Genomic DNA, 25,716 nt, shown 5'->3' with positions numbered 1-25,716 from the left:
TGAGGCCACTGTGTTCTTGGGTATCTTCAATGGTGCAGACATTTTTTGGTTTCCTTTCCCCAGATCTGTGCCTCAACACTGTGCCTCAACACAGATCTGTGCCCCAGATCTGTGCCTCTGTCTCAGAGCTCTACTGACAATTCCTTCTACCTCATGGCTTGGTTTTTGCTATGACATACACTTATATTGACAGGTGTGTGCCTTTCCAAATCATGTCCAATCAATTGAATTTACAACAAGTGGACTCCAAAGTTATAGAATCATCTCAAGGATGATCAATGGAAACAGGATTCACCTGAGCTCAATTTCGAGTCTCATAGCAAAGGGTCTGAATAGTTATCTAAATAAGGTATTTCCGTTTTTTATTTTTAATACATTTGCACCATTTAAAAAACATATATTTTAGAATAAGGTAGTAATGTAACAATATGTGGAAAAGGTGAAGAGGTCTAAATACTTTCCGAAAACACTGTAACTGGAGTGGCGTTAAGTGTTGAGGAGGATCAACTGAAGTTAAAGATTCCCGGTGTCTGTGACGCCCGCTGTCTGGTACATGGAGAAACAGGAGTGCGCATGCCCATTATGACTTCCCCAATGCCAAGCTAACCAGTTAGCATCTAATACGCGACGCAAGAAGCAACTCAGTCAGTGCTGATTAGTTTCTATGGAGTGAAGATGGCTCCTTTTCCCGACGAGGTGGATGTTTTCACTGGCCCACACTGGCGAATGAAACAGTTGGTGGGACTTTACTGTGAGAAGGTCTGTATAAAGCAATATGCATTTGCCCAAATAACGTAAGCTATGTAGCTAGCATGCTGCCTGACATTTGTTACGCAGTGGTTAGCTAACTAGTCTGAGAAATGGGTGTTGTGTTTTTGGCATAGTTATGTCCGTCGCTGGCTAACTAGCTAACGGTAGTTGGGAAATGTCTCAACTAGCATGTTAGCTGGCTAGCAACTTCAATGACATGATACTAAAGGCAACTTGTATAGCACACAGTTCTAGCTAGTTAGTTACGTGGATTAACCAGTCTGCGAGTGACGTTGTTGTTATGCAACACGTTGTGCTAGCAGGGTTGGAGATTACCTTCTAGTGCAATCTGTTACAGTTGGCTACCAACGTTAGTTACCTGTCAAATTGTAACCAGTAACGTCATTTTTGGAATACCCAAACTCAGTCATTTTAATATGATTTACTTTCCCCGTAAAATGATCAATCAAACGCATATAGTCTGGACTGTGATGAGACTCGCTCAGGTGGAACAAACATACGCGCTTTTTTTCAATGGTGAATTGAATGTCAACATAAAGGTGTCATAATGTATTTTTTCTCACACATCCTTTCTGGATTTTTAAAAGTATTCTATTAAGTACTTATTTCGTTTTTCAAAGTATCTAATTTGATTACAGTATTTTTGCTGCTAATGTAACTGATTATAGTTCGTTTGTTTGTGATTACATGTTACTCCCAGTGATGAATAAAAACCCTGGATTGCTAATTTTATGTGTTGGCAAGTAATAGGCTTTGACGCCACCGTCGGCCATATTGGCACTCCCCAGAAGGAGCAGTCCATAGGAATGAATGGAATTCTACAGTATTTCAATTAAATGTTTCAAGGGCAAAATTACATGTATTTTGTTTGTAGTGGTTACAGTAACATAACTTTACAAAAAATTATACTTTTGGGAAAAGGTTTGTATATATTTTCTCATATTTAGCTCACATAATGATTTATTTAGTATTTATTAAAAACTATGCATCTGTAATAGAATACATGTGACAACAACAACTGTAGAAGTTAATAAATGCACTTCTATAGCTTCATAAAAAATTACACTGGTGGGGGAGTGCCAAAATGATGTGGCGCTTCAAAACAGCGCCCCCTGTTAGTCATCTAGCGTATATAGCAATTATTGGTTCTCCCCAACCCTGCTAGCCAGCTACTACGCAGTACAGTGGCTAACTATATTTTCCCCCAAGCTTTTACCTAATGTCACATAACTTGGCATGAGCAAAACACAATGAAATTGGTGAACAACGATCCTTCCTCACAACCTGTCCTCCATCTATGAGGCTTGTTTCCTCTCATACAGGCATGTCCACAATTATGTTGCTTATGTGTTCAGGTCTGCAAGATAAATATATTGTAGTTTACACACACACAAAGGTGGTAGGTTGCCTAGTGGTTAGAACGTTGGGCCAGTAACCGAAAGATCGCTAGTTCGAATCCTTGAGACAAGGTAAAAAATCTCTCGCTGTGCCCTTGAGCAAGGCACTTAAATCTAATTGCTCCAGGGTCGCAGTTGATAATGGCAGACCCTGGCCGAGGGTGTCTCAAGGAGAGTTGGGATATGCAAAAAAACAAACATATCCAATTCACACACAAGCATTTATACACACTTGTATATGTATTAAATAGGACAAATATAAGCACCCACTAAATTATTATTACAGTACACACATACACACACTTTGTTAATTAGCAACACACAGCTTTATACTTATACTGAGTAACTTTGACATGTTATTTTTTTCCATTCTACCACAGCTGTCACAGACCAACTTCTCCAACAACAATGACTTCCGCTCATTTCTTCAGTCGCTGTGTGCTACCTTCAAGGAGTTCAAGATGCATGAACAGATTGAGAATGAGTACATCATCGGCCTGTTGCAGCAGCGCAGCTGCAATGTGTATAATGTACACTCCGACAACAAGCTCTCAGAGATGTTGTCCCTGTTTGAGAAAGGGCTGAGAAGCGTTAAGGTGACTCCACTAATGATATCAGCAGAAGCACTGCCACTAACATAATGGCATTTATGAAAAAGGCTCTCAAATAATCCCTGTTGCCCTTGAGGCTTTGTGTTGTGTAACACTGAGTTGTGCTTTTTATGAAATGGTAGACTATCACTGTAGTGATTCATCCTACAGACAGGCATGTAATATTACTAATCAAATCAAATGTATTTATAAAGCCCTTATATCAGCTGCTATCTCAAAGTGCTGTACAGAAACCTAGCCTAAAACCCCAAACAGCAAGCAATGCAGGTGTAGAAGCATGGTGGCTAGGATAAACTCCCTAGAAAGGCCAGAAGCTAGGAAGAAACCTAGAGAGGAACCAGGCTATGAGTGGTGGCCAGTCCTCTTCTGGCTGTGCCGGGTGGAGATTATAACAGAACATTGCCAAGATGTTCAAATGTTCATAGATGACCAGCAGGCTCAAATAATAATAATCACAGTGGTTGTCGAGGGTGCAACAGGTCAGCACCTCAGGAGTAAATGTCAGTTGGCTTTTCATAGCCGATCATTGAGAGTATCTCTACCGCTCCTGCTGTCTCTAGTGAGTTGAAAACAGCAGGTCTGGGACAGGTAGCAGGTCAGGGTTCCATAGCCGCAGGCAGAACAGTTGAAACTGGAGCAGCAGCACGGCCAGGTGGACTGGGGACAGCAAGCAGTCATCATGCCAGATAGTCATGTGGCATAGTCCTAGGGCTCAGGTCCTCTGAGAGAGAGAGAGAAAGAAAGAATTAGAGAGAGCATACTTAAATTCACACAGGACACCGGATAAGACAGGAGAAATACTCCAGATATAACAGACTGACCCTAGCCCCTGACACATAAACTACTGCAGCATAAATGCTGAGGCAGGAGGGGTCAGGAGATGCTGTGGCCCTGTCCGACGATACCCCCGGACAGGGCCAACCAGGCAGGATATAACCCCACCCACTTTGCCAAAGCACAGCCCCCACACCACTAGAGGGATATCGTCAACCACCAACTTACCATCCTGAGACAAGGCTGAGTATAGCCCACAAAGATCTCCGCCACGGCAGAACCCAAGGGGGGGGCGCCAACCCAGACAGGAAGACCACGTCAGTGACTCAACCCACTCAAGTGACGCACCCCTCCTAGGGGCGGCATGGAAGAGCACCAGTAAGCCAGTGACTCAGCCCCTGTAACAGGGTTAGAGGCAGAGAATCCCAGTGGAGAGAGGGGAACCGGCTAGGCAGAGACAGCAAGGGCGGTTCGTTGCTCCGGTGCCTTTCCGTTCACCTTCACACTCCTGGGCCAGACTACACTCAATCATAAGACCTACTGAAGAGATGAGTCTTCAATAAAGACTTAAAAGTTGAGACCGAGTCTGCGTCTCTCACATGGGTAGGCAGACCATTCCATAAAAATTTAGCTCTATAGGAGAAAGCCCTGCCTCCAGCTGTTTGCTTAGAAATTCTAGGGACAGTTAGAAGGCCTGCGTCTTGTGTAGGTATGTACGGCAGGACCAAATCGGAAAGATGGATAGGAGCCCATGTACAGTGACCCATGACAACAGTCTGGTTAAGGAAGGTCTTGGTTTCCTGTTCACTTTTTTACTTTAGTGAAACTGACGTTTCTAAACGCAACACACACTTGAACAATATGCCTCAATTCAGAAAAGAGAAATGGTTAGCAATACTATGGTAGATACATGCATTTGAACAGAAATAAAATAATTGAGAGATCTTTTGAGTTCTTGGCATTATGTTGCTTGTATACAATTATGATATATATGTTTGGTGTTAGGAGGTACTTTATTTTGTAGCTTGTAGAGAGCACCAAGCAGAACATGCATTAAATGGGCCTGTGGACATTGTTTATAGACAGAAAAATATGTTTTTAGAGAGGTAGCCTATTTCAAAAGCTTTTTGTTCCATTTGGATAATGGAGGCAGAATTGTTCCTGTGACCTGCATTTTTTTTTGCTCGAGATTGCAGGAAATGGCAGTTGCAGGTGTTCCTCAGCAGCACCACCTTGTTAAAATATCCTGGGGTGAACCCGGAGTCTGTCCCAGTCCCAGTTTGCTGAAAAAACAAAGAAAAATTCCACTGTTTGGGCAGAATTTTTCAATCTGCACTTAGTCTTCAACTAGGAGAGGAAAGAATGTTTTAATTAAACCTCATAAACAAGACTTTGTTCCATTTTTTGTAAATGCTATTAGAATGCTTTTTGGTTTAGAGACTACAGATTTGTTGATGAAATGCATGAAGTGGAGGAAAACATTGCTCAGTTAAATTGAGGGTATTTCAAGTTTAGCCTCAAACATGTTTATTTTCTTATCCTACAAGGGAAAGTATTTGAGTGTTTTACTGGTCTGTTGACTCTTGTATGTTTGATAGTATTGATTTGGCAGAAGCGGAGGATTGCTGGCATTCTTAAGTGGAGTGAATGACAGTCAGTTGTTTGTCTGATGTGTAATATTTGATATATTTGCAGAGTGAGAATGAGCAGCTCAACTATGCCCAGCAGCTGAAGGAAAGACTTGAGGCATTCACACAGGACTTCTTACCCCATATGAAGGAGGAGGAAGAGGTATGATTTAATAATCTACAAGTAATAATTAATTCTGATGTAGGACTTTCTGTGTACAGTATTAATACATGTTTGTTACACTACCGTTCAAAAGTTTGGGGTCACTTAGGAATGTCTTTGTTTTTGAAAGAAAACAACATTTTTTGTCCATTAAAATAACATCAACTTGATCAGAAATACAGTGTAGACATTGTTAATGTTGTAAATGACTATTGTAGCATGAAACGGCAGATTTTTTTAAATGGAATATCTACATAGGCGTACAGAGGCCCATTATCAGCAACCATCACTCCTGTGTTCCAATGGCACGTTGTGTTAGCTAATCCAAGTTTATAATTTTAAAAGGCAAATTTATCATTAGGAAACCCTTTTGCAATTATGTTAGCACAGCTGAAAACTGTTGTCTTGATTTAAAGAAGCGATAAAACTGGCCTTTAGACTAGTTGAGTATCTGGAGCATCAGCATTTGTGGGTTCGATTACAGGCTCAAAATGGCCAGAAACAAATAACTTTCTTCTGAAACTCGTCAGTCTATTCTTGTTCTGAGAAATGAAGGCTATTCCATGTGAGAAATTGCCAAAAAACTGAAGATCTCGTACAACGCTGTGTACTACTCCCTTCACAGAACAGCGCAAACTGTCTCTGACCAGAATAGAAAGAGGAGTGGGAGGCCCCGGTGCACAACTGAGCAAAAGGACAAGTACTGTACTTTAGAGTGTCTAGTTTGAGAAACTGACGCCTCACATGTCCTCAACTGGCAGCTTCATTAAATAGTACCCGCAAAACACCAGACAGGAAAGAGGTGACTCCGCCCTCTAGGCAGAGTTCCTCTGTCCAGTGTCTGTTCTTTTGCGCATCTTAATATTTAATTTTTATTGGCCAGTCTGAGATTTGGCTTTTTCTTTGCAACTCTGCCTAGAAGGCCAGCATCCTGGAGTTGCCTCTTCACTGTTGACGTTGAGACTGGTGTTTTGAGGTTATTTTTAATGAAGCTGACATTCACAATGTCTACACTGTATTTCTGATCAATTTGATGCTATTTTAATGGACAAAAACATTTGCTTTTCTTTTAAAAAACAAGGACATTTCTAAGTGGCCCCAAACTTTTGAAAGGTAGTGTATATCCAGTGTAATGTCCCTGAATGGATACCAGCAAGTAGGGCTGTTGCGGTGACCGTATTACCACCACACTGGCAGTCATGAGTCATGACCGCAGTAAAATTTCATGTGACCATCGAGTCATGGTATTCTCCTCTTATGCACTCTGGACATGCTTTGGTAGTACCCAACTTGCTAATGACCATCAGGTCCTAATGGTCTGGTACTCAGGACTCTATTGTCCCTCTAACCACTCTGACATCAATGCAAATGCATTCAAAAATCACATCAAACACTTATCACCAAAATAATATTGTGCTTTAAAACTCACGTCACTGTGGCGATCAATTTGAAGAAAAGTTCAACAGCAGGTTGAAACTGAGTGTAAAACAGGGTCATTGTGGATGTTGTTTCAAAGCCTAATACAACGAAATGGACATCGCTTTCTAGGGTGATGATTCATTCAAGACAACCATAAGCATATTAGAGTTTGTAGGCTTTTGAGCCCAAGCCTGAAAAAACCCGGAATTAAAGTTATGATTGTGCCGTTCTACAATACATAACCTACCGCCTATTACGCATTGCATAGAAACATAAATCAGAAAATATGTCTTTGGCACATAATTGGTCTAGCCTATACTACAAAATTAAACAAATCTGTGGACTGGATTATTATGCATACTGGATGGACTGGTTACCTTATGCTCTGCTCCCAAATCTCTGTCCACAGTTCAGGTAGAGAACGTATAACCCTAGGCAATGCTGTTGGTTCATTGATTGTGCAGGGTGGCTTAAAGTTAGTCTACAATTATAGTGAATTCAATTTTTGAATAGCCTATTAATAGGACTTTTCATAATTAATCGGGTGACACATTACCGTTAGCTATGCAGAATCTCACCACTGTGCGTTTCCATCTTTGCCCTCTCCTTTATTCCTTTCTCGAGCTCGCAGAGGGGCTGTCAAGAGTTTAGTGAAATATGTTTTGTTGCGAAAACATTTTACTATTGATGTTCCCGAACAGATTTCACTTGGTTTCCTAAATTAAGCACTGGATAGCTGCAGGAACAGGGTTGGAGAGCCCATGGCATACAGAGTTTGGGTGGAATATTAGAATATTACCTGTCAGGGCCTCCCAAGTGGCGCAGCGGTCTAAGGCACTGCATCGCAGTGCTAGAGGCGTCACTACAGACCCGGGTTTGATCCTGGGCTGTGTCACAACCGGCCGTGATCGGGAGTCCCATAGTGCACAAACAGTGGTTGATGTGTGGAGTGAAATGTGTTAACAGGGCTGTCCCCGACGAAAAAAATCTTGGTCGTCCTGTGCTTTAGACCAATCGATTGGTCGAAATGTTGAAACCTATTTTTTCATATATAGACACACCCTATGTGTTTGAATAAAATCACCTACATATGCATTGATCTTGTCTGATGCTTTAAGCACACTGTTTGGTTAAATAATTAAGACACAAAATTAATCGGGAGCTCAATCACACTGTGTTTTTAAAAAATGACAGCGATTGCCTGTGTGACTGTCCTCCCTACTGCAGCGAAAAGGCACCACATCACAGCAAGTGTTTATTGTGCTGTCTGTGCTGAAGCTGCAACATCACTTCAGCCATTTAGTTTTTTACGTGTTTCTTACTGAAATGTTCTGTTACCGAAATCCCTAATTTCCCTATTCCCTCAACCCTTGCTTTCTTTACGTGAAACATTTATTCATCGCATGCATGTGACCAATAGGGCCTGACCTATAGCCTATCATAATCACATCAAGAAATTGGTTATAACAAACTCCGAACACTGTAATGATGTCGACAGCAAAGTGGATGTGGAGGACGTGAAAAATAAACTCCAAACGGATGTTTACTGGTTGCTCTGGAGGGAAAGGGGATGTCAAATCTGTGGAAGACATTTGACTTAGTGAGTATCATGTGACAAACAGGTGCTGTTAGATTACAATATTATTTCTCTGCCTGTCTGGAGCAGTGTAAACAACACTAAATACATTCTAAGTAATACGAGTGCAAGCTTTCTCAAATCATCAATAGCTTTTAGTCGCGTCATGCAGGCCATATATGTTTTGATTTCTAAGACATTCTAAGGTTCGTATCATTCCCAACTAAAGTTGCCAAATAACTCTAAATTATAATTTTTACGCTCCACATGGCCACTTCACTCGCTCCGGAATGGGAAAAATATCATTTCTATTTTATTCAGCTAAGTTTAATTATATTATTCTTATTATAAAATCATAGAAAATAATGGCATGGGATTTATAAGCATATCTTGTTAGCTAAATGAACAAGCCTATGGCATGGATCATTGCCAGATAACATACAGTAGGCCAACTCATTCTGTTCTTCTGAAATACATTTTCTTCATATCATAATTTTTCTTTAGACCTGACTAAAATATGGTGTATATTATACTGAACAAAAACGTAAACGCAATATAAGCTGGTCCCATCTTTCATGAGCCTAATTTTTTTTCTTGTACGCACATGATTTCTCTCAAATTTTGGCCACATATTTGTTTACATCCCTGTTAGTGAGCATTTCACCTTTGCCAAGATAATCCATCCACCTGACAGGTGTGGCATATCAAGAAGCTTATTAAACAGCATGATCATTACAGAGGTGCACCTTGTGCTGGGGACAATAAAAGGCCACTCTAAAATGTGAGGTCTTGTCACACAACACAATGCCACGGGTGTCTCAAGTTTTGAGGGAGTATGCAATTGGCACGCCGACTGCAGGAATGTCTACCAGAGCATTAAATGTTCAATTCTCTACCATAAGCCGCCTCAAACATTGTTTTAGAGAATTTGTCAATACGTCTAACTGACCTCCAAACCTCAGACGACGTGTAACCACGCCAGTCCAAGACCTTCACATCTGGCTTATGATGAAACTGTGTGTTTGCACAACTGAATAATTTCTGCACAAACTATCAGAAACCGTCTCAGGTGAGCTCATTTGCGTGTTTGTTGTCCTCACCAAGGTTTTAACCTGACTGCAGTTTGGCGTCATAACTGACTTAATGTGGGCAAATGCTCACCTTGGATGGCCACTGGCACGCTGGAGAACTGTGCTCTCCACGAATGAATCCCAGTTTCAACTGTACCGGGCAGATGGCAGTGGCATCAATGTTGTGAACAGAGTGCCTCATGGTGGTGGTGGGGTTATGGTATGGGCAGACATAAGCTACGAACAATGAACACAATTGCATTTTATCAATGGCAATTTCAATGCACAGAGATACCGTGATGAGATCCTGAGGCCCATTGTCATGCCATTCATCCTCCGCAATCACCTCATGTTTCAGCCCCTTGTTGCAAGGATCTGTACACAATTCCTAGAATCTGAAAATGTCCCAGTTCTTTCATGGCATACTCACCAGGCATGTCAACCATTGAGCATGTTTGGGATGCTCTGGATCACTGTACGACAGCGTGTTTCAGGTCCTGCCAATATCCAGCAATTTTGCACAGCCGTTGAAGTGGAGTGGGACAACATTCCACAGGCCACTATCAACAGCCTGATCAACTCTATGCGAAGGACATGTCACCTGCATGAGGCAAATTGTAGTCACACCAGATACTGACTGGTTTTCTGATCCATGCCTGTACCTTTTTCTTTAAGGTATCTGTGACCAACTGATGCATATCTGTAATCCCAGTCGTGAAATCATAGATTAAGTCCTACGTTGTTTATTTCAATTGACTGGTTTCCTTTATATGAACTGTAACTCAGTATAATAATTTTTTGTTCGTTTTTTTGTTACATGTGTTTATTTTTGTCCAGTGTAAATTGATTTATTATACTTTTTTATAGATTTTCCAAAGGCACACATCAGCGGCTTGTATGCTGCTTGTATTCGTGGAGGCCTGGAGATGCGAAACGTGTTTATGTTAATTAACAATACATTTCTTTGAAACTGGTAGTTTTTTGCATGGCAATAACTGTCTGAAAAAATTTAATGACCTCCACAGCCCTACCAGCAAGTATAACATGTTCAGAACTGTGGGTCTTTCTGTATTTTCTATAGTAATGCATTGCTTTGCATGTATTTGTGTGTAATGTAAATGAATGTGTATATCCAGGTGTTCCAGCCCATGCTGATGCAGTACTTCACTTATGAGGAGCTGAAAGACATCAAGAAGCAGGTGATAGCGCAGCACAGTAGCCAGCAGCGATGGGACTGTGCAGCAGAGGTGCTGAAGGGGCTCAGTCTGTGGAGCCAGGCAGAGGAGCTGCACAAGGCCTTCAAGTATGCTGACCATGAGAAGACTGATGATGGTGAGTCAGACAGACCCCTTCATTATCTTTCTTAGGGTAGATATCACCAAGATGTGTACTAACTATCTTTCCCAACACAATCCTTTTACCTAATATCTTTCAAGAACACACATCCCAACTTCCTCATAACTATGCTGAATTGGAGGATGTGATCAGTACTTGTTTAGGAAATGAATACTGACCTCAAATTTCCCATACCCAAATGTTCCTTTGAGGCGTGGCGCTAACCCTTACCAAAAACATTTTTACGGACAGCCGAATCACAATGCTGCTGCTTCATTTCCCACTGTAAAAGTTTGCTGCGGTCTAACAATGATTCTTGGATGTCTATATTTACTGTAAACTGTAGAGAAGCATGTCACTTCTAAACTCTTATAAGAACTGTACTTGACTTCAGTATGAACACTATAAAATGAGAACTCTGCTTATTATCATTCCTCAGAATTGGAGAAAGAGCTGTGCTCCACCCACATCTCCCAGCTGCCCACAGAGATCCTGCTGCATCTGTTCCGCTATCTGGGCCCTGAGGACCTGTGTCACTGTGGCCAGGTGTGCTCTGCCTGGTCTGACCTGGCCAAGACCGGCTCTCTGTGGAGACACCTCTACCCTGTACGCTGGGCCAGAGGTACAAAGATCAACCGTTACCTTTTTATACTTTTATCACCGCCAATGGGGAAGCAGTCAACACTAGAAAAACTGCCATACCAATACAATCCTTTGACACCTTTCTCATTAAGAAAACGGTTGCTGAGTTTGTATTTTGAGTGTGTGCCTTCTGTGTCCGTTTCCCAGGGGATTACTATCGCGGTCCACCAGATGAACTGAACCAGGAGCCGGATGAGGAGTGGGTGAAAAGTCTGCAGGATGAGGGCAAGGCCTACCAGGAGTGGGATGAGGACGCAGATGTGGATGAGTCTGGTGAGTTACCAGTCAGTCTAATATATTTGTCAGGAGTACATCTGATATGATCAGGTGAATGCATAGCTTGATTGAAGTGACACAGATGTGTTTACAGATTTGGGTGAACTGTTTGGATACAACATCCAGAAAATGGCCCTCTTTTCTATCCACATTCTGCCTTGTTTAGATGCATCTTGTGAAGACTCCTTGGCTATAAGCGCTGCTCAGAGGGAGAAGAAGCTCCTGAATGGAATGATCCAGAACCTTCTGCCAGCTGTGGGTTCCTCTGTCAGGTCCATCGTTCTGGCCTACAGCTCTACGGTCTCCAGTAAGATGGTATGGACCAGGAATATTCATGATCATATGCCTAGAACATCAATAAAGCAGAGCCTGCTAATACAAATCTTCCACTACTTTAACTAATGAGAAACACTGGTGTGTGCATATGAATGAAGGATGTTTGAGACGGAATAGATTATACATGGCAGAGTGTAGGTTAATGATCTGTATGTATATGGGTGTCTGCTGCTGCAGGTGCGTCAGATCCTCAGTCTCTGTCCTAATCTCACCCACCTGGACCTCACTCAGACTGATGTCACAGACTCCGCCTTTGACAGGTATGTCATCTGTGCAACACCAATTATGCTGAACACTACATGGTGTGATGTACTATTAAAATTACTTTGTCTTTTCTAATTAGTTTTTTTTTCTCGTCTGTCAGTTGGTCATCTCTGTGGGCATGTCTCTCTCTGGAGCACCTGGACCTTTCAGGCTGTGAGAAGATCACTGACCGCACACTGAAGAAGCTGTCCCTGGGTCTTGGGGACCTGGCATCTCCCACCTGCTCTGACCGACGAGCCAAGCTTCTGAAGAGCCCTCCTTCTCCCATCAGTCTGCTGGACAAGCGCAGCCGGCAGGTCCTGATCTTCAAGCAGTGGCCAGGGAGACTGGGCAGTGCCCCCTGCAGCCCCACCAGGGTCTGGGTCCTGGACCCCTCGGAGCTGGCTGACATCGAGGACGCTGCAGAGTGGAACCGTCGCAGGGGAGTGTCTACCCCTAAGGTGCGGGGCTTTGTGGAGACTCAGCCAGGGGGGTTGTCGTGTTGCTGTAGGAGGGGGGGCTTCAGGACTGGCTTTAGCACCTCCTACTGGCAGCAGCAGTATGGGCTTGGGGAGGCTGGCTGTGGCCATTCAACCTGCTGCACTGGTGAGACGGCCCTGAGGACTTTAGGAGGGCTGCAGTATAAGTCTTACACCACCAGGGGCAGTGCAGGGGCAGAGTTTCGGACTAAATGCTCCTCTGGGGGCCAGTTGTGCCTGGAGTGTGACAACAGAACTGATCAGTCAGACGGTCGGCGCTCACTAAGGTTCCTCAGCCTGTCTGGATGCTATCAGGTCACAGACCTGGGCTTGAGGTAAACTGCTTATGACTCCGTATTATGTAAACATTGCTTTAACCTATAGTTGTATGTGTGTTGATGTAGGGAATGAGTGTGTGTATTATGGACATTAAATCTATGCGTGTGTTTCAGGGCACTGTCTCAGCGTGGAGGGCTTCCTCACCTGGAGCATCTGAACCTGTCTGGATGTCTCCTCGTCACTGAGGTGGGGCTACAGGAGCTGGTGTCAGCCTGTCCTGCCCTCAATGATGAACACTTCTACTACTGCGACAACATCAACGGTAATGTACACGCATCACTCATTAGTTTACAACATTAGGGGAAAATAACCTCTCATAATAGAACTAAGTGATGCAATGTTATACACTTGAATGTTGCACAAATGTGTAGGAAGAGCATTATGTATCATATGGAGTTGTATGGATGACTTTTGGTGGATTGTATTCCAGTATGAATGTTCCGAACCTCACCTGTACAGCTCGTTTCCCAGTGTAAGTTCCTTATGTAACAGCCCTGCTGATCTTATGAGGTGGAAGGTAAGTGGGCTTTAAAGGTAGTCAGAGAAACGCATTCAGTGTACACTACCACAACTTACTGCTTAACGCCATAGTATTAGTGGAAACCATTTAACATTGTTTCTGAACCAAGAGCGTGGACAGAAGTCCAACTTGGCAATAGGTATATGTCCACATTACTGGGGACTCACACTAGGCGAGATAAATCACCAACCTAGCTACCAGTCATTTTCTATGAAATAAGGCGACTCCACATCGCGCAACAGTCAATCGGAAGAGGGCAGCTCTTATTAGCAAGCTTTGACATTGGCGAACAACAAACTGATGTTATGCTTGCTGTTTGAAGGATACACATACCCACCAGGGTAGACGTCAACGGCTTGATCACTGATTATCTTGGCAAGTGTGAGACCCCTCTTAAGGACAGCAGTAACTGGTCTGTTTCTCTGCAGGTCCCCACGCTGACACGGCCAGCGGCTGCCAGAACCTGCAGTGTGGCTTCAGGGTGTGCTGCCGCTCTGGAGAGTGACCTTTGACCCAGCTCCACGACCCCCCCCCCCATGGTTCCTCATCTGCACTTTAATCACCTGGGAATAATCCAATCTCTGTACTTTGTAACTTAAAATAGTTTGTAGATATACAAAAATAAATTCATGACATTTCCAAGTACTCCTTTAGAAAAATATGGGTGTTGGATGTATGAAGTATCCGCAAATGTAAATTCTAGTTCCTTATTTTGAGAAAGTGTTTCTTTAACATTTTCATTTGAGTTGCAAAAAAGCAGATGTTATACGTGAGTACCAAGTACTTGTTGTTTCTGTAATGAATTGAACCATGTTTCACAGAAGTTGACACCAGGTATCCTGTAGTTTCAACACCCCTGCTCCTACTTCCTTGTTTTAGATCTCTGATTTGTGATTGCTGTAAGTCTTAATTGGTTGAAGTTAGAAACATCAGATAATTCAATGTTGAGTTGTGAGTTCTCTTCACATGATACATGTTGGGAGTGGTGATGCAGATGATGTGTAACGTCAGTGACTTAAGAATCTGAGGGTACTGCACAGTCCTGGAGAACACTGATCATGTCACTTCTAGAGGTGGCCAGATCACTGTTAGAATTGCCTCATGTTGGGCAGGCATTTCAGGTGGTATTTGTCTACAGGTAATTATTATTTCAACCTCTAAAATTACTCATCTTTCTCCTTTGTGGCTGGAAACATTGGATTGTTGTGATAATATTTTCCCTTTGTCATTGTGTAATGAATCAATGGTAAGGGCACTGAAACTCACATAAGCTCTCCCAGGGCAGAGGGTTACTTCACAAAACGATCTCCTAGACATGCAGTTGAATGACAATGGAGCAGATTTGAGAAATAGCAACTACTCAGATCCACTTTGAGTGCTGGTCTTTATACATAGCACAACTTCTGGAGACCCATTATTTGCTTGTTCAAACAATCTGCATGAGAAGTTCTATTGGTTATGTACAATTCAAAAGCAGAACAATAAAAGTATATTGGATTTAAAGTGTGAAATATAGTAAAAGATTCAAACAGATGTATTTTGTTTAAAGTTTATGATAAAATCTGTAATATTACACTGCACATAACAAGACTGGGTGTCAGATTTGGTAGCTACACAAGTTAATTGTGATTTCATAGGAATGGTAAACAAACCCAGTGTCATCCAGAGCTATCACACTCATATGCAAATACAAGACTAAATGACAATAGCAAATCAATAGATTACGGTTACATGCCCATAATGTGATTATTGTGGATAGTCAGATTAAAATGTTGGAACGCAAGTTAAGGTGTTTCCATGTCCTAATCTCAGAAAACCAGGTATTTTAATCTGTGTATGCTTGCTTTGATTTTGGGCGATTAAGATAATTCTGCTTAAGTGTTTAGATGACTATTGCATAATCAGCCTACTGCCATAATCAGTTTAATATCGAATTATTCCTGTGCATGTATATGTACTGTAGTCTAAAAGGTAGTTGGGCTCTAAACGTTTCTTCATAAACATACAGGTAAACAATATTGTAAAGTGCATTTATGAAAAACAAGCATGTCTATACCTCTGCAATGGAGTTACCGTGTGCGGATGAGTGAGGCCAGGTAAACCCAGACAGACAGGACATTGTTAGGGTAGGCATGGACATGAACTGCCAGTGCAAACTCCACATTGGACGCCTCCACGTTGTGGACTCCTGTACTGTAGACTGCCTCAATAATGGGCCGGACCTCTGAGAATGGAAGATGCAGGGGGAATCCTGAAATCTGTTAAAGGAGGAAATAGAGACCGTCAGTGAGGATGTTCCACAGCCAAGGAATTCCAGTCATGTATCAACCGTTTCTTTCCATGGTATGAGCTAACATTCTGGGAGGCTGAAGAACTCCCCCAAATATAACAAATGTCAGTGCCATGACCATCAAAAGGCAATGCTCATAATTTCATCTGAACTGAATGGACGTTTTATGGACCTCTCCATGCCAGGACTACTACATCATAAGCCATTCCCCTGTCCCAGCCATAGACTGTCCTCTCCCCTGTCCCTCCCAGCCCCAGACCAGACTCACCCTGTAGTCCCCTAGTAGACTCTGTAACTCTAGACGGTGCTCGTCGGCCACGTCCCTCCCTCCACTCAGCTCCAGCTTTGGCAGGAAGTGGCGCAAGGTGGAGGTGCAGTAGCGGTTCCAGCGGGTCGGGTGGCGGGGCCGCCATTCCATGATCTTCTCTTTTAGAATCTTCTCAACCCTACAGACAAGGGAGATGTTAAGCGAAGTGGAGGTGTTAACCTCCATATAGAGTGCCTTCGGGAAGTATTCGGACCCCTACATTTTGTTAGGTTATTCTAAAATGTATTCGTTTTTTCCCCTCATCAATCCACACACAATACCCAATAATGACAATGCAAAAACAGGTTTTTAGAAATGTTTGCTAATTTATAAAAAATAAAAACTGATATCACATTTACATAAGTATTCAGACCCTTTACCTCAGTACTTTGTTGAAGCACTTTTTGCAGCAATCATAGCCTACAGTCTTCTTGGGTATGACCCTACAAGCTTGGCACACCTGTATTTGGGGAGTTTCTCCCATTCTCTGCAGATCCTCTCAAGCTCTGTCAGGTTGGATGTGGAGCAGTGCTGCACAGCTATTTTCAGGTTTCTCCAGAAATGTTAGATCGGGATCAAGTCCGAGCTCTGGCTGGGCCACTCAAGGACATTCAGAGACTTGACCCGAAGCCACTCCAGCGTTGTCTTGGCTGTGTGCTTAGGGTCGTTATCCTGTTGGAAGGTGAACCTTCACCCCAGTCTGAGGTCCTGAGCACTCTGGAGCAGGTTTACATTGCTCCGTTCATCTTTCCCTCGATCCTGACTAGTCTCCCAGTCCCTGCCGCTGCAAACCATCCCCACAGCATGATGCTGCCACCACCATGCTTCACCGTAGGGATGGTGCCAGGTGTCCTCCAGATGTGACACTTGGCATTCAGGCCAAAGAATTGAATCTTGGTTCTCATGGTCAGAGTCTTTGGGTGCCTTTTGGCAAACTCCAAGCGGGCTTTCATGTGCCTTTTACTGAGGAGTGGCTTCAGTCTGGCCCCTCTACCATAAAGGCCTGATTGGTGGAGTGCTGCAGAGATGGTTGTCCTTCTGGAAAGTTCTCCCATCTCCACAGAGGAACTCTAGAGCTCCCTGACCAAGGCCCTTCTCCCCCGATTGCTCAGTTTGGCCAGGCAGCCAGCTCTAGGAAGAGTGTTGGTGGTCCCAAACTTCTTCCATTTAAGAATGATAGAGGCCGCTGTGTTTTTAACGGACCTTCAATGCTGCAGACATTTTTTGATACCCATCCCCAGATCTGTGCCTCGACGCAATCCTGTTTCGGAGCTCTATGGACAGTTCCTTCAACCTCATGGCTTGGTTTTTGCTCTGACATGCACTTTCAACTGTGGGACCTTATATACAGTCGTGGCCAAAAGTTTTGAGATTGACACAAATATTAATTTTCACAAAGTCTGCTGCCTCAGTTTGTATGATGGCAATTTGCATATACTCCAGAATGTTATGAAGAGTCATCAGATGAATTCCAATTAATTGCAAAGTCCCTCTTTGCCATGCAAATGAACTGAATCCCCCAAAAACATTTCCACTGCATTTCAGCCCTGCCAGAAAAGGACCAGCTGACATGTCAGTGATTCTCTCGTTAACACAGGCGTGAGCGTTGATGAGGACAAGGCTGGAGATCACTCTGTCATGCTGATTGAGTTTGAATAACAGACTGGAAGCTTCAAAAGGAGGGTGGTGCTTGGAATCATTGTTCTTCCTCTGTCAACCATGGTTACCTGCAAGGAAACGTGTGACGTCATCATTGCTTTGCACAAAAAGGGCTTCACAGGCAAGGATATTGCTGCCAGTAAGATTGCACCTAAATCAACCATTTATCAGATCATCAAGAACTTCAAGGAGAGCGGTTCAATTGTTGTGAAGAAGGCTTCAGGGCGCCCAAGAAAGTCCAGCAAGCGCCAGGACCATCTCCTAAAGTTGATTCAGCTGCGGGATCAGGGCACCACCAGTACAGAGCTTGCTCAGGAATGGCAGCAGGCCGTTGTGAGTGCATCTGCACACACATTGAGGCGAAGACTTTTGGAGGATGGCCTGGTGTCAAGAAGGGCAGCAAAGAAGCCACTTCTCTCCAGGAAAAATATCAGGGACAGACTGATATTCTGCAAAAGGTACAGGGATTGGACTGCTGAGGACTGGGATAAAGTCATTTTCTCTGATGAATCCCCTTTCCGATTGTTTGGGGCATCCGGAAAAAAGTTTGTCCGGAGAAGACAAGGTGAGCGCTACCATCAGTCCTGTGTCATGCCAACAGTAAAGCATCCTGAGATCATTCATGTGTGGGGTTGCTTCTCAGCCAAGGGAGTGGGCTCACTCACAATTTTGCCTAAGAACACAGCCATGAATAAAGAATGGTACCAACACATCCTCAGAGAGCAACTTCTCCCAACCATCCAGGAACAGTTTGGTGACGAACAATGCCTTTTCCAGCATGATGGAGCACCTTGCCATAAGGCAAAAGTGATAACTAAGTGGCTTGGGGAACAAAACATCGATATTTTTGGTCCATGGCCAGGAAACTCCCCAGACCTTAATCCCATTGAGAACTTGTGGTCAATCCTCAAGAAGCAGGTGGACAAACAAAAACCCACAAATTCTGACAAATTCCAAGCATTGATTATGCACGAATGGGCTGCCATCAGTCAGGATGTGGCCAAGAAGTTAATTGACAGCATGCCAGGGCGGATTGCAGAGGTCTTGAAAAAGAAGGGTCAACACTGCAAATATTGACTGCATCAACTTCATGTAATCGTCAATAAAAGCCTTTGACACTTATGAAATGCTTGTAATTATACTTCAGTATTCCATAGTAACATCTGACAAAAATATCTAAATACACTGAAGCAGCAAACTTTGTGGAAATTAATATTTGTGTTATCCTCAAAACCTTTGGCCACGACTGTAGACAGTTGTGTGCCTTTCCAAATCATGTCCAATCAATTGAATTTACCACAGGTGGACTCCAATCAAGTTTTAGAAACATGTCAAGGATGATTAATGGAAACAGGATACACCTGAGCTAAATTTCAAATCTCATAGCAAAGGGTCTGAATACTTATGTAAATAAGGTTTATTTTTTATTTTTAATACATTTGCTAAAATTTCTAAAAACCTGTTTTCGCTTTGTCATTAAGGGGTATTGTGTGGGGATTGCTGAGGAATTGTCTTTATTTAATCTATTTTAGAATGACTTTGGAAAAATTCAAGGGGTCTGAATACTTTCCGAAGGTACTGTACTGTGATGCAGTATGATGATGTGTTGAATTCTTTCTAGGTTAGATGACTTGCCTGTCCTGCAGCTCTGCAGCCACTGCCTTGTCTGTGCGTTGATACACCAGCTCCTCAGGCTAAACAGAGAAGAGAAGACAGAAGGCACGGGTAAGCACTGTACAGGTCAAAGTCCAGAGAGATACTGAGGCTAGGTCTTAAGAGATAAATCATGCGTGGTGGCCACTGGTCACACTTGGCCTCACCTGAACACTGGACAGCCCAGGGTTTGGAAAGGCCCTGGAGAAGAACGGTTTCCAGAGTTTGACTTTGGTGACATCAAAACTCATCCTCAGTGGAGAGGTGTACACCTGAATGTTGAACCATACCTAGAGGACAGAAGGAGTGAATATGGTATATAGAGAAACCTGTCAGACAAAACATTTACTTCAGTCATATCATGTAAATTAGATTAGAATACCGACTCACATTGTCAGCACTGACCAGGCATCCCACAGTCTGTAGAGGGCAGAAGGAGTCATACTGGCCGTAGTACTGACCACTGCTGGGGTTCCAGATGAGGTAGCGACTCTGCTCATAGGTCAGCACATACGCTGTGGGTCCCTAGGACGGAGAGGTGACAAGGGTTTTCACAAAACAGATACCACAGAACAGAGCTGTTATAGTATGGTAGAGTGAGGTAAGTTAACCATTTTTTACATTCAGCATCACTTTCTTACAAGGATATCTACATATATTTCAGGATGTTGTGTATCCCTGGAAATCAGAATTCATGTAAACATTACAGTTTTTAAAACGTAGCTTGTCCCAAAAAAGCGGTCTCTTGGCACAATTTACCCTGGGTTTGGGGTAGGTTGAGCCGCCTACAAATGTCTGTGCTGAATGGAATATTACCACTACCTTTTAAAACCATGTCTATCTTTATTTTCCAAACACAATTCAACACAATCATGACGACATTGTCGTCTTTTAATAATTTTAAGCATATTTTAAAAACAGACTAACACCTAACAAACAGTTTTAACATAGGCCAGGCCTTGTTGTTACCTCATATCCCAGGAATAATGCCTTGCATTACACCTGGGATGAAAACAGTTCAATTTGCTCAACTTACCCCATGGCAAACATTTTGACTATATTAGCTCACACAGGTACAGTGATGCACTTTCATGCTAGGTTTGGGAGCTCATTTTGAAGCTTAGAGACCAACTGATATATAGAACACTCTTTAAATTATTACTTGGGTTTAGATACAAGCATCATGAAACCTCTTAACACAATACATTCATTTGTGTTGGTGAAAATCTGTTTTTTGGACCACTTTTTCCATGGTTTCTGGTTTCTTCCTTCACAGACTATATGAAATGACCTCTTCCTATATATTTGGCCAAATTTTGAATTTTGTGTATGGTTTCCTAGAAACAGGTGGGTCAACTTACCCCTTTGGCTCAACTTACCCACTCTCCCCTAACTGTAAAACAAGTCAAGGTTGGTCATCAGTCTTAACTAGTATGCAGTTCTTTACATTTGTTTTGGACTAATGTAGTTAAGAAAATTCAATCAGTAAGGCTGGTCTAAATGGATCGTCACTTTTCATCTAGTAAACTCCTAATTCACATCGCTTCCTATCTCATCAGTATAGCAGGTATCTATGATAGTGTCTATAATGTTACCTCATCAGCATGGCAGGTATTTATAGGGTAGTGTCTATGTTACCTCATCAGCATGGCAGATATTTATAGGGTAGTGTCATAATGTTACCTCATCAGCATGGCAGATATTTATAGGGTAGTGTCAATGTTACCTCATCAGCATGGCAGGTATTTATAGGGTAGTGTCATAATGTTACCTCATCAGCATGGCAGGTATTTATAGGGTAGTGTCATAATGTGACCTCATCAGCATGGCAGATATTTATAGGGTAGTGTCATAATGTTACCTCATCAGCATGGCAGATATTTATAGGGTAGTGTCATAATGTGACCTCATCAGCATGGCAGATATTTATAGGGTAGTGTCATAATGTGACCTCATCAGCATGGCAGATATTTATAGGGTAGTGTCATAATGTGACCTCATCAGCATGGCAGATATTTATAGGGTAGTGTCATAATGTGACCTCATCAGCATGGCAGATATTTATAGGGTAGTGTCATAATGTTACCTCATCAGCATGGCAGATATTTATAGGATAGTGTCATAATGTTACCTCATCAGCATGGCAGATATTTATAGGGTAGTGTCATAATGTGACCTCATCAGCATGGCAGATATTTATAGGGTAGTGTCATAATGTTACCTCATCAGCATGGCAGATATTTATAGGGTAGTGTCATAATGTGACCTCATCAGCATGGCAGATATTTATAGGGTAGTGTCATAATGTTACCTCATCAGCATGGCAGATATTTATAGGGTAGTGTCATAATGTTACCTCATCAGCATGGCAGATATTTATAGGGTAGTGTCATAATGTTACCTCATCAGCATGGCAGATATTTATAGGGTAGTGTCATAATGTTAAGTCATCAGCATGGCAGATATTTATAGGGTAGTGTCATAATGTCATAGTGTCACAATCACTTTCCTTTCAACCAATGTTGAATGCCAGCATCTGGCTCTATTCCTTGGAGACAAGGCCTACCCCTAACTATTCAATAAAATTCCTTATTAGATTTTGTCTCTGTTGTCATTCAGTTAAGCCTGTACTTGATTGAAGTCTAGTTATCCAGCTTTGTGTTGCTCACCTCAGGAATGGCGCTGCCGATGATGAGCCAAGCCTTCTTGCCCATAGACAGGAAGTAATTACAGAGCAGTACAGCATGTTCCTCCTCATCGCCCGCCAGCAGGGTCAGAAATTGCTACAAACAGGAAAAGGAAACCCGGAGTTACTCAGAGCCCGCCCTCCACTAAGACTATTGGAATCTATAATCAGAGTCTCTGAATATGTGTCTCACGTCACAGGTGCTCCACAGGTCACAGACACCAGCAAATGAGACGCTATCAGGCATAGAGGGGATGAGAGAAACATACCGAGCTATCAGCTCCTTGAGAGGGAAGGAGAGGGAGACACAGGTATGAAATCAAGCAAAAGTCAAAGCTTGAGAGTGCTATAACTCAGCAATCAGACTGAGGCTCCATTATCAGTAGTGACTGTTTCTGTTGTATCAGTAGTGACTGTTTCTGTTGTCTCAGCGGAGACCTGACCTGACTGACCGTGGCCTCCTGGGGGCTGTTGGGGAAGGCGTCGAGCAGCTCCTGCGGGGGGTTGAGGGGGCGGAGGTAACGGCTGATAAACACAGTCTTCCCGTTGATGTCGATGACGGTGGTGAGGCAGGAACGGTTGGGGTAACTCACTGCTGCGTCCCTCTCAAAGACCTCTGACGCCAGCAGTAGACGCTCGCCCTCCTGGCTGTCAAACTGGGACAGGAGTCACAGGTCAGAGGAGTGGAGTAGAGTGGGGGGGGGGGGGGGGGGGCTCACCATAAAGCTACAGCAGTACACTTAGATCAGCGAGAGTCAGATGGTCTGGATATATTTGTGTCTAGTCTACTAATAACTGAGGGAGGAGGGATGTTGATGTGGGACTGCTGAACAATGGACAGTTAGACTGCTTGGGTACATTAGTCAGTGTGCTGTAGTCAACGTCTATCTAATCAAAACACAATGTTAATGCTGTCATTCAATTTACTGCAGATAGCATATCTCAGTAAACAGTTACCTTTACTTCCTTCATCTAACAAATGCAGCAAAGGACAAAGAAAATAAAGAAGAAAAATAATCGACGTAAACCCCACTCTTCAGAGAATAAAGAAATAATGAAGGAATGTTAATAACTCATGCATTTAGTAAATAAAAAAACTTTAAAAGGCTATGACATATCAAACACAGAGAGAGAGAGCCTGGAGACAGCTAGGACAGACAGAGAGACAGCCTGCCAGGCTGAGCTTACCTTCTCCCTAACAGTCTCTCCAGGTACCAGCTGTGGTTCTATGGTGATGAAGAGTGTGATGAAGGCTCCTTCACTAAGACTGCGTACAGCGTCGTAGCCACCATCACTGGCCAGGCTGCGCTCCTTACTGTATCCTAACAACACCGGTGGGGTGTCCACCTTAAACGTGCCGTCAATCTATCAGATCAGACAACAGAACCACAGCAGTAAGTTACTTGTGTCAGTGTGAGTCACTGTCTGTCAATCAGTGGTCTGGTGTCATAGACAGTTAGTCTTACCCTGGACTGGAAGTAGATAGTACTGAAAGGAATCTTCACAGAGCCCAGCCAGTGTTTCTCTAGCCGTGTGTGGACTTCTCTCCCCCTATCCTCTCCATCCTGAAAATAGAGGAAAGATTTAAACTGACAAAACATAATGACACGGAAAGTGTATGGATAATGTAGTTAACTGTGCTGTAATGTGTAATATGTTTTCCTGAGCCAGAGGGCATGGAAAGTCCCTTTGATTCACATTCTTGTGATGTCTTACTCACCCCTCCCAATTCATAATGGACTGCATCAAATATGTTGATGAAGACCTCGTCTTTCACTGACTGCAGGCTAGCAGTGCTGTAGTCTCCATTTGGGGCACTGTGGTAAGAACAAAAAAACAAGCTTGATAAATCTTCAAAACAAACATTCATAGATAATACCATACATGTGATCATGAAATTGACCATGTGTGGTCAAAGAGATCACACACTCACCTGAATGGCAGTTGCAGGTCCTCGTTCCAGCATGGGTTTGGTCCGTCTGCTGTTGTGGTCTGAAGAACCGTGCGCTGGAACGATACCTCCACAAAGGGCCTGACCTGCACCTGGAAAACACAGATTCACAACACATACACAGGTAAGACAAACTAATAGAGACAAATATACACATACATTAAGGGAATATTCTGCAGTTACAGCCACTGATCCAGGTGAAGATCAGACGTGTTACCTGGTTGAGGAGCCAGTCGCTGCCCTGGATGGCACTCTGGGATGACTGGCCTGCTGTAAACGTCTCAGTGAAAGAGCGGACCGACTTAGATGCCACTGCAGGTTTGCTGGTAGAAGATAAATATTAGGAGTTTAAAATAGTCCAGGAATGTTGTAGACATAATACTCTCCAGTATGACCTTGTTGCTGCAGTAAATAAAAGCTTTCTTATTCTTTTATGTCTGGAGATGTTGTGTGAGGTTTACGGATGTCTGTAGATGTAATATACCCAGCATGTGACTAGAAGTTCTGAGGTCGTACCTGGCATGGGGCTTGCGGATGGGGATGTCGTAGGCCCGGATAATGTTGAGAAGTAATCTAATGTCCCCGTCAGACAGATTCTGAGCTGTCACTTTCTTCCTCTCTTTCCTCTGAGGCTTCAGGGGCCGCTTAGGTTCAGCCAGCTTGAACAGATTCAGGCCAAGTATCCTGACGGTCAAAACAACAGCTGTCATTCCAGAGACAGAGTATATTCTCCTTCACTTTACAGGGTAAACACAGACCATACTACCACATACTCTGTTTACTTACTGTGAGGAGATGATTTACACAAATACTAATAGAACAGATATACCACACTAACGCTACACTCAGAAAAAAAGGTGCTATCTAGAACCTAAAAGGGTTTGTCAGCTGTCCCCATAGTAGAACCCTTCTTGATTCTTTGTAGAATCCTTTTGGGTTCCATGTAGGACTCTTCTACAGAGGGTTCTACATGGAGCCAAAAAGGGTTCTCCTATGGAGACAGCCAAATAACCCTTTTGGAACCCTTTTTTCTAACAGTGTACAGTATAATGATAAATAAACTAAAAGTAAACAAACTAACAGCCACAAACAGGTTGGGGAAAAGAGGAGAAAAGGCCTATGAACATACCCAGGGCCTGCACCACTAAATATGTAAATGCAAAGCATAATAGAGAAATGGGACACAGAAAAAAAGATGTTCAAATAATGAAAAGTAATATGACATAGAAAATAACAATAATGATAATAAAATGTATGTGATGATACTAGTTGCTAAGTGTCACATCCAGATGTGGTGTAAAAAGAGAAGAATGTGCTTTCAGATTCTCCAAAAGAGAACATCTCTTCAGCCAGGGAAATGCAGTGTTTGAGATCAAATATTCCAGAGACCCACCGGCCAAAGAGAAACTCATTCCTCTGGCCTGTGATCTATTCTGTGATCTACTTAGACCCTGTCAGTTTTTATGACAGATTATAACCCATCTTGCAATCCCCGTTAACCTAAACACAAACACTTGAGCAAAACAATTTGAACAATACAATACAAAAGACAGCCAGTCAAGTACTGGGGCAAATGCCAGTTCGTCACACA

General features: G+C 42.9%; 2 protein-coding genes across 6 annotated transcripts in view; one reads left to right on the top strand and one right to left on the bottom strand.

Moving 5' to 3' along the window:
* The first annotated feature begins 520 nt into the window (after positions 1-520).
* LOC139541282 (F-box/LRR-repeat protein 5) lies at positions 521-15,082 on the top strand. The gene is made up of 11 exons (XM_071345749.1): positions 521-759; positions 2,549-2,764; positions 5,249-5,344; positions 10,546-10,741; positions 11,184-11,366; positions 11,534-11,659; positions 11,829-11,977; positions 12,176-12,258; positions 12,363-13,055; positions 13,173-13,321; positions 14,008-15,082. The coding sequence occupies exons 1-11, from the start codon at positions 676-678 to the stop codon at positions 14,082-14,084; spliced, it is 2,052 nt and encodes a 683-aa protein (XP_071201850.1). The 5' UTR covers positions 521-675; the 3' UTR covers positions 14,085-15,082.
* Positions 15,083-15,114: 32 nt separating this feature from the next.
* Positions 15,115-25,716, bottom strand: part of cc2d2a (coiled-coil and C2 domain containing 2A) — a 29,777-nt gene continuing 19,175 nt past the window's right edge. For all 5 annotated transcript variants that reach the window (XM_071345744.1, XM_071345746.1, XM_071345747.1 and 2 more), the window contains 14 exons: positions 24,642-24,809; positions 24,343-24,448; positions 24,108-24,217; positions 23,895-23,991; positions 23,641-23,739; positions 23,363-23,539; positions 22,627-22,830; positions 22,368-22,457; positions 22,158-22,271; positions 19,879-20,013; positions 19,656-19,778; positions 19,471-19,529; positions 16,138-16,315; positions 15,115-15,837 (listed from right to left, as the gene is read on the bottom strand). In XM_071345744.1, the coding sequence (XP_071201845.1) occupies positions 15,649-15,837; positions 16,138-16,315; positions 19,471-19,529; positions 19,656-19,778; positions 19,879-20,013; positions 22,158-22,271; positions 22,368-22,457; positions 22,627-22,830; positions 23,363-23,539; positions 23,641-23,739; positions 23,895-23,991; positions 24,108-24,217; positions 24,343-24,448; positions 24,642-24,809 (1,849 nt within the window). In that variant the 3' untranslated portion in view covers positions 15,115-15,648. The remainder of the gene's footprint in view (positions 15,838-16,137; positions 16,316-19,470; positions 19,530-19,655; positions 19,779-19,878; positions 20,014-22,157; positions 22,272-22,367; positions 22,458-22,626; positions 22,831-23,362; positions 23,540-23,640; positions 23,740-23,894; positions 23,992-24,107; positions 24,218-24,342; positions 24,449-24,641; positions 24,810-25,716) is intronic.

Source organism: Salvelinus alpinus, chromosome 16 (assembly GCF_045679555.1).
Source record: "Salvelinus alpinus chromosome 16, SLU_Salpinus.1, whole genome shotgun sequence".
Taxonomy (NCBI): Eukaryota; Metazoa; Chordata; class Actinopteri; order Salmoniformes; family Salmonidae; genus Salvelinus; species Salvelinus alpinus.
The sequence above is the reverse complement of the archived record's forward strand: the minus strand, read 5'-3'. Positions and strand labels throughout refer to the sequence as shown.

Coding starts and splice junctions, on each gene's coding strand:
- LOC139541282 (XM_071345749.1), top strand. CDS start 676: ATGGCTCCTTTTCCCGACGAGGTGGATGTTTTCACTGGCCCACACTGG. Junction 2,765..5,248: donor AAGGGCTGAGAAGCGTTAAG/GTGACTCCACTA, acceptor ATATATTTGCAG/AGTGAGAATGAGCAGCTCAA. Junction 11,367..11,533: donor CCCTGTACGCTGGGCCAGAG/GTACAAAGATCA, acceptor TCCGTTTCCCAG/GGGATTACTATCGCGGTCCA.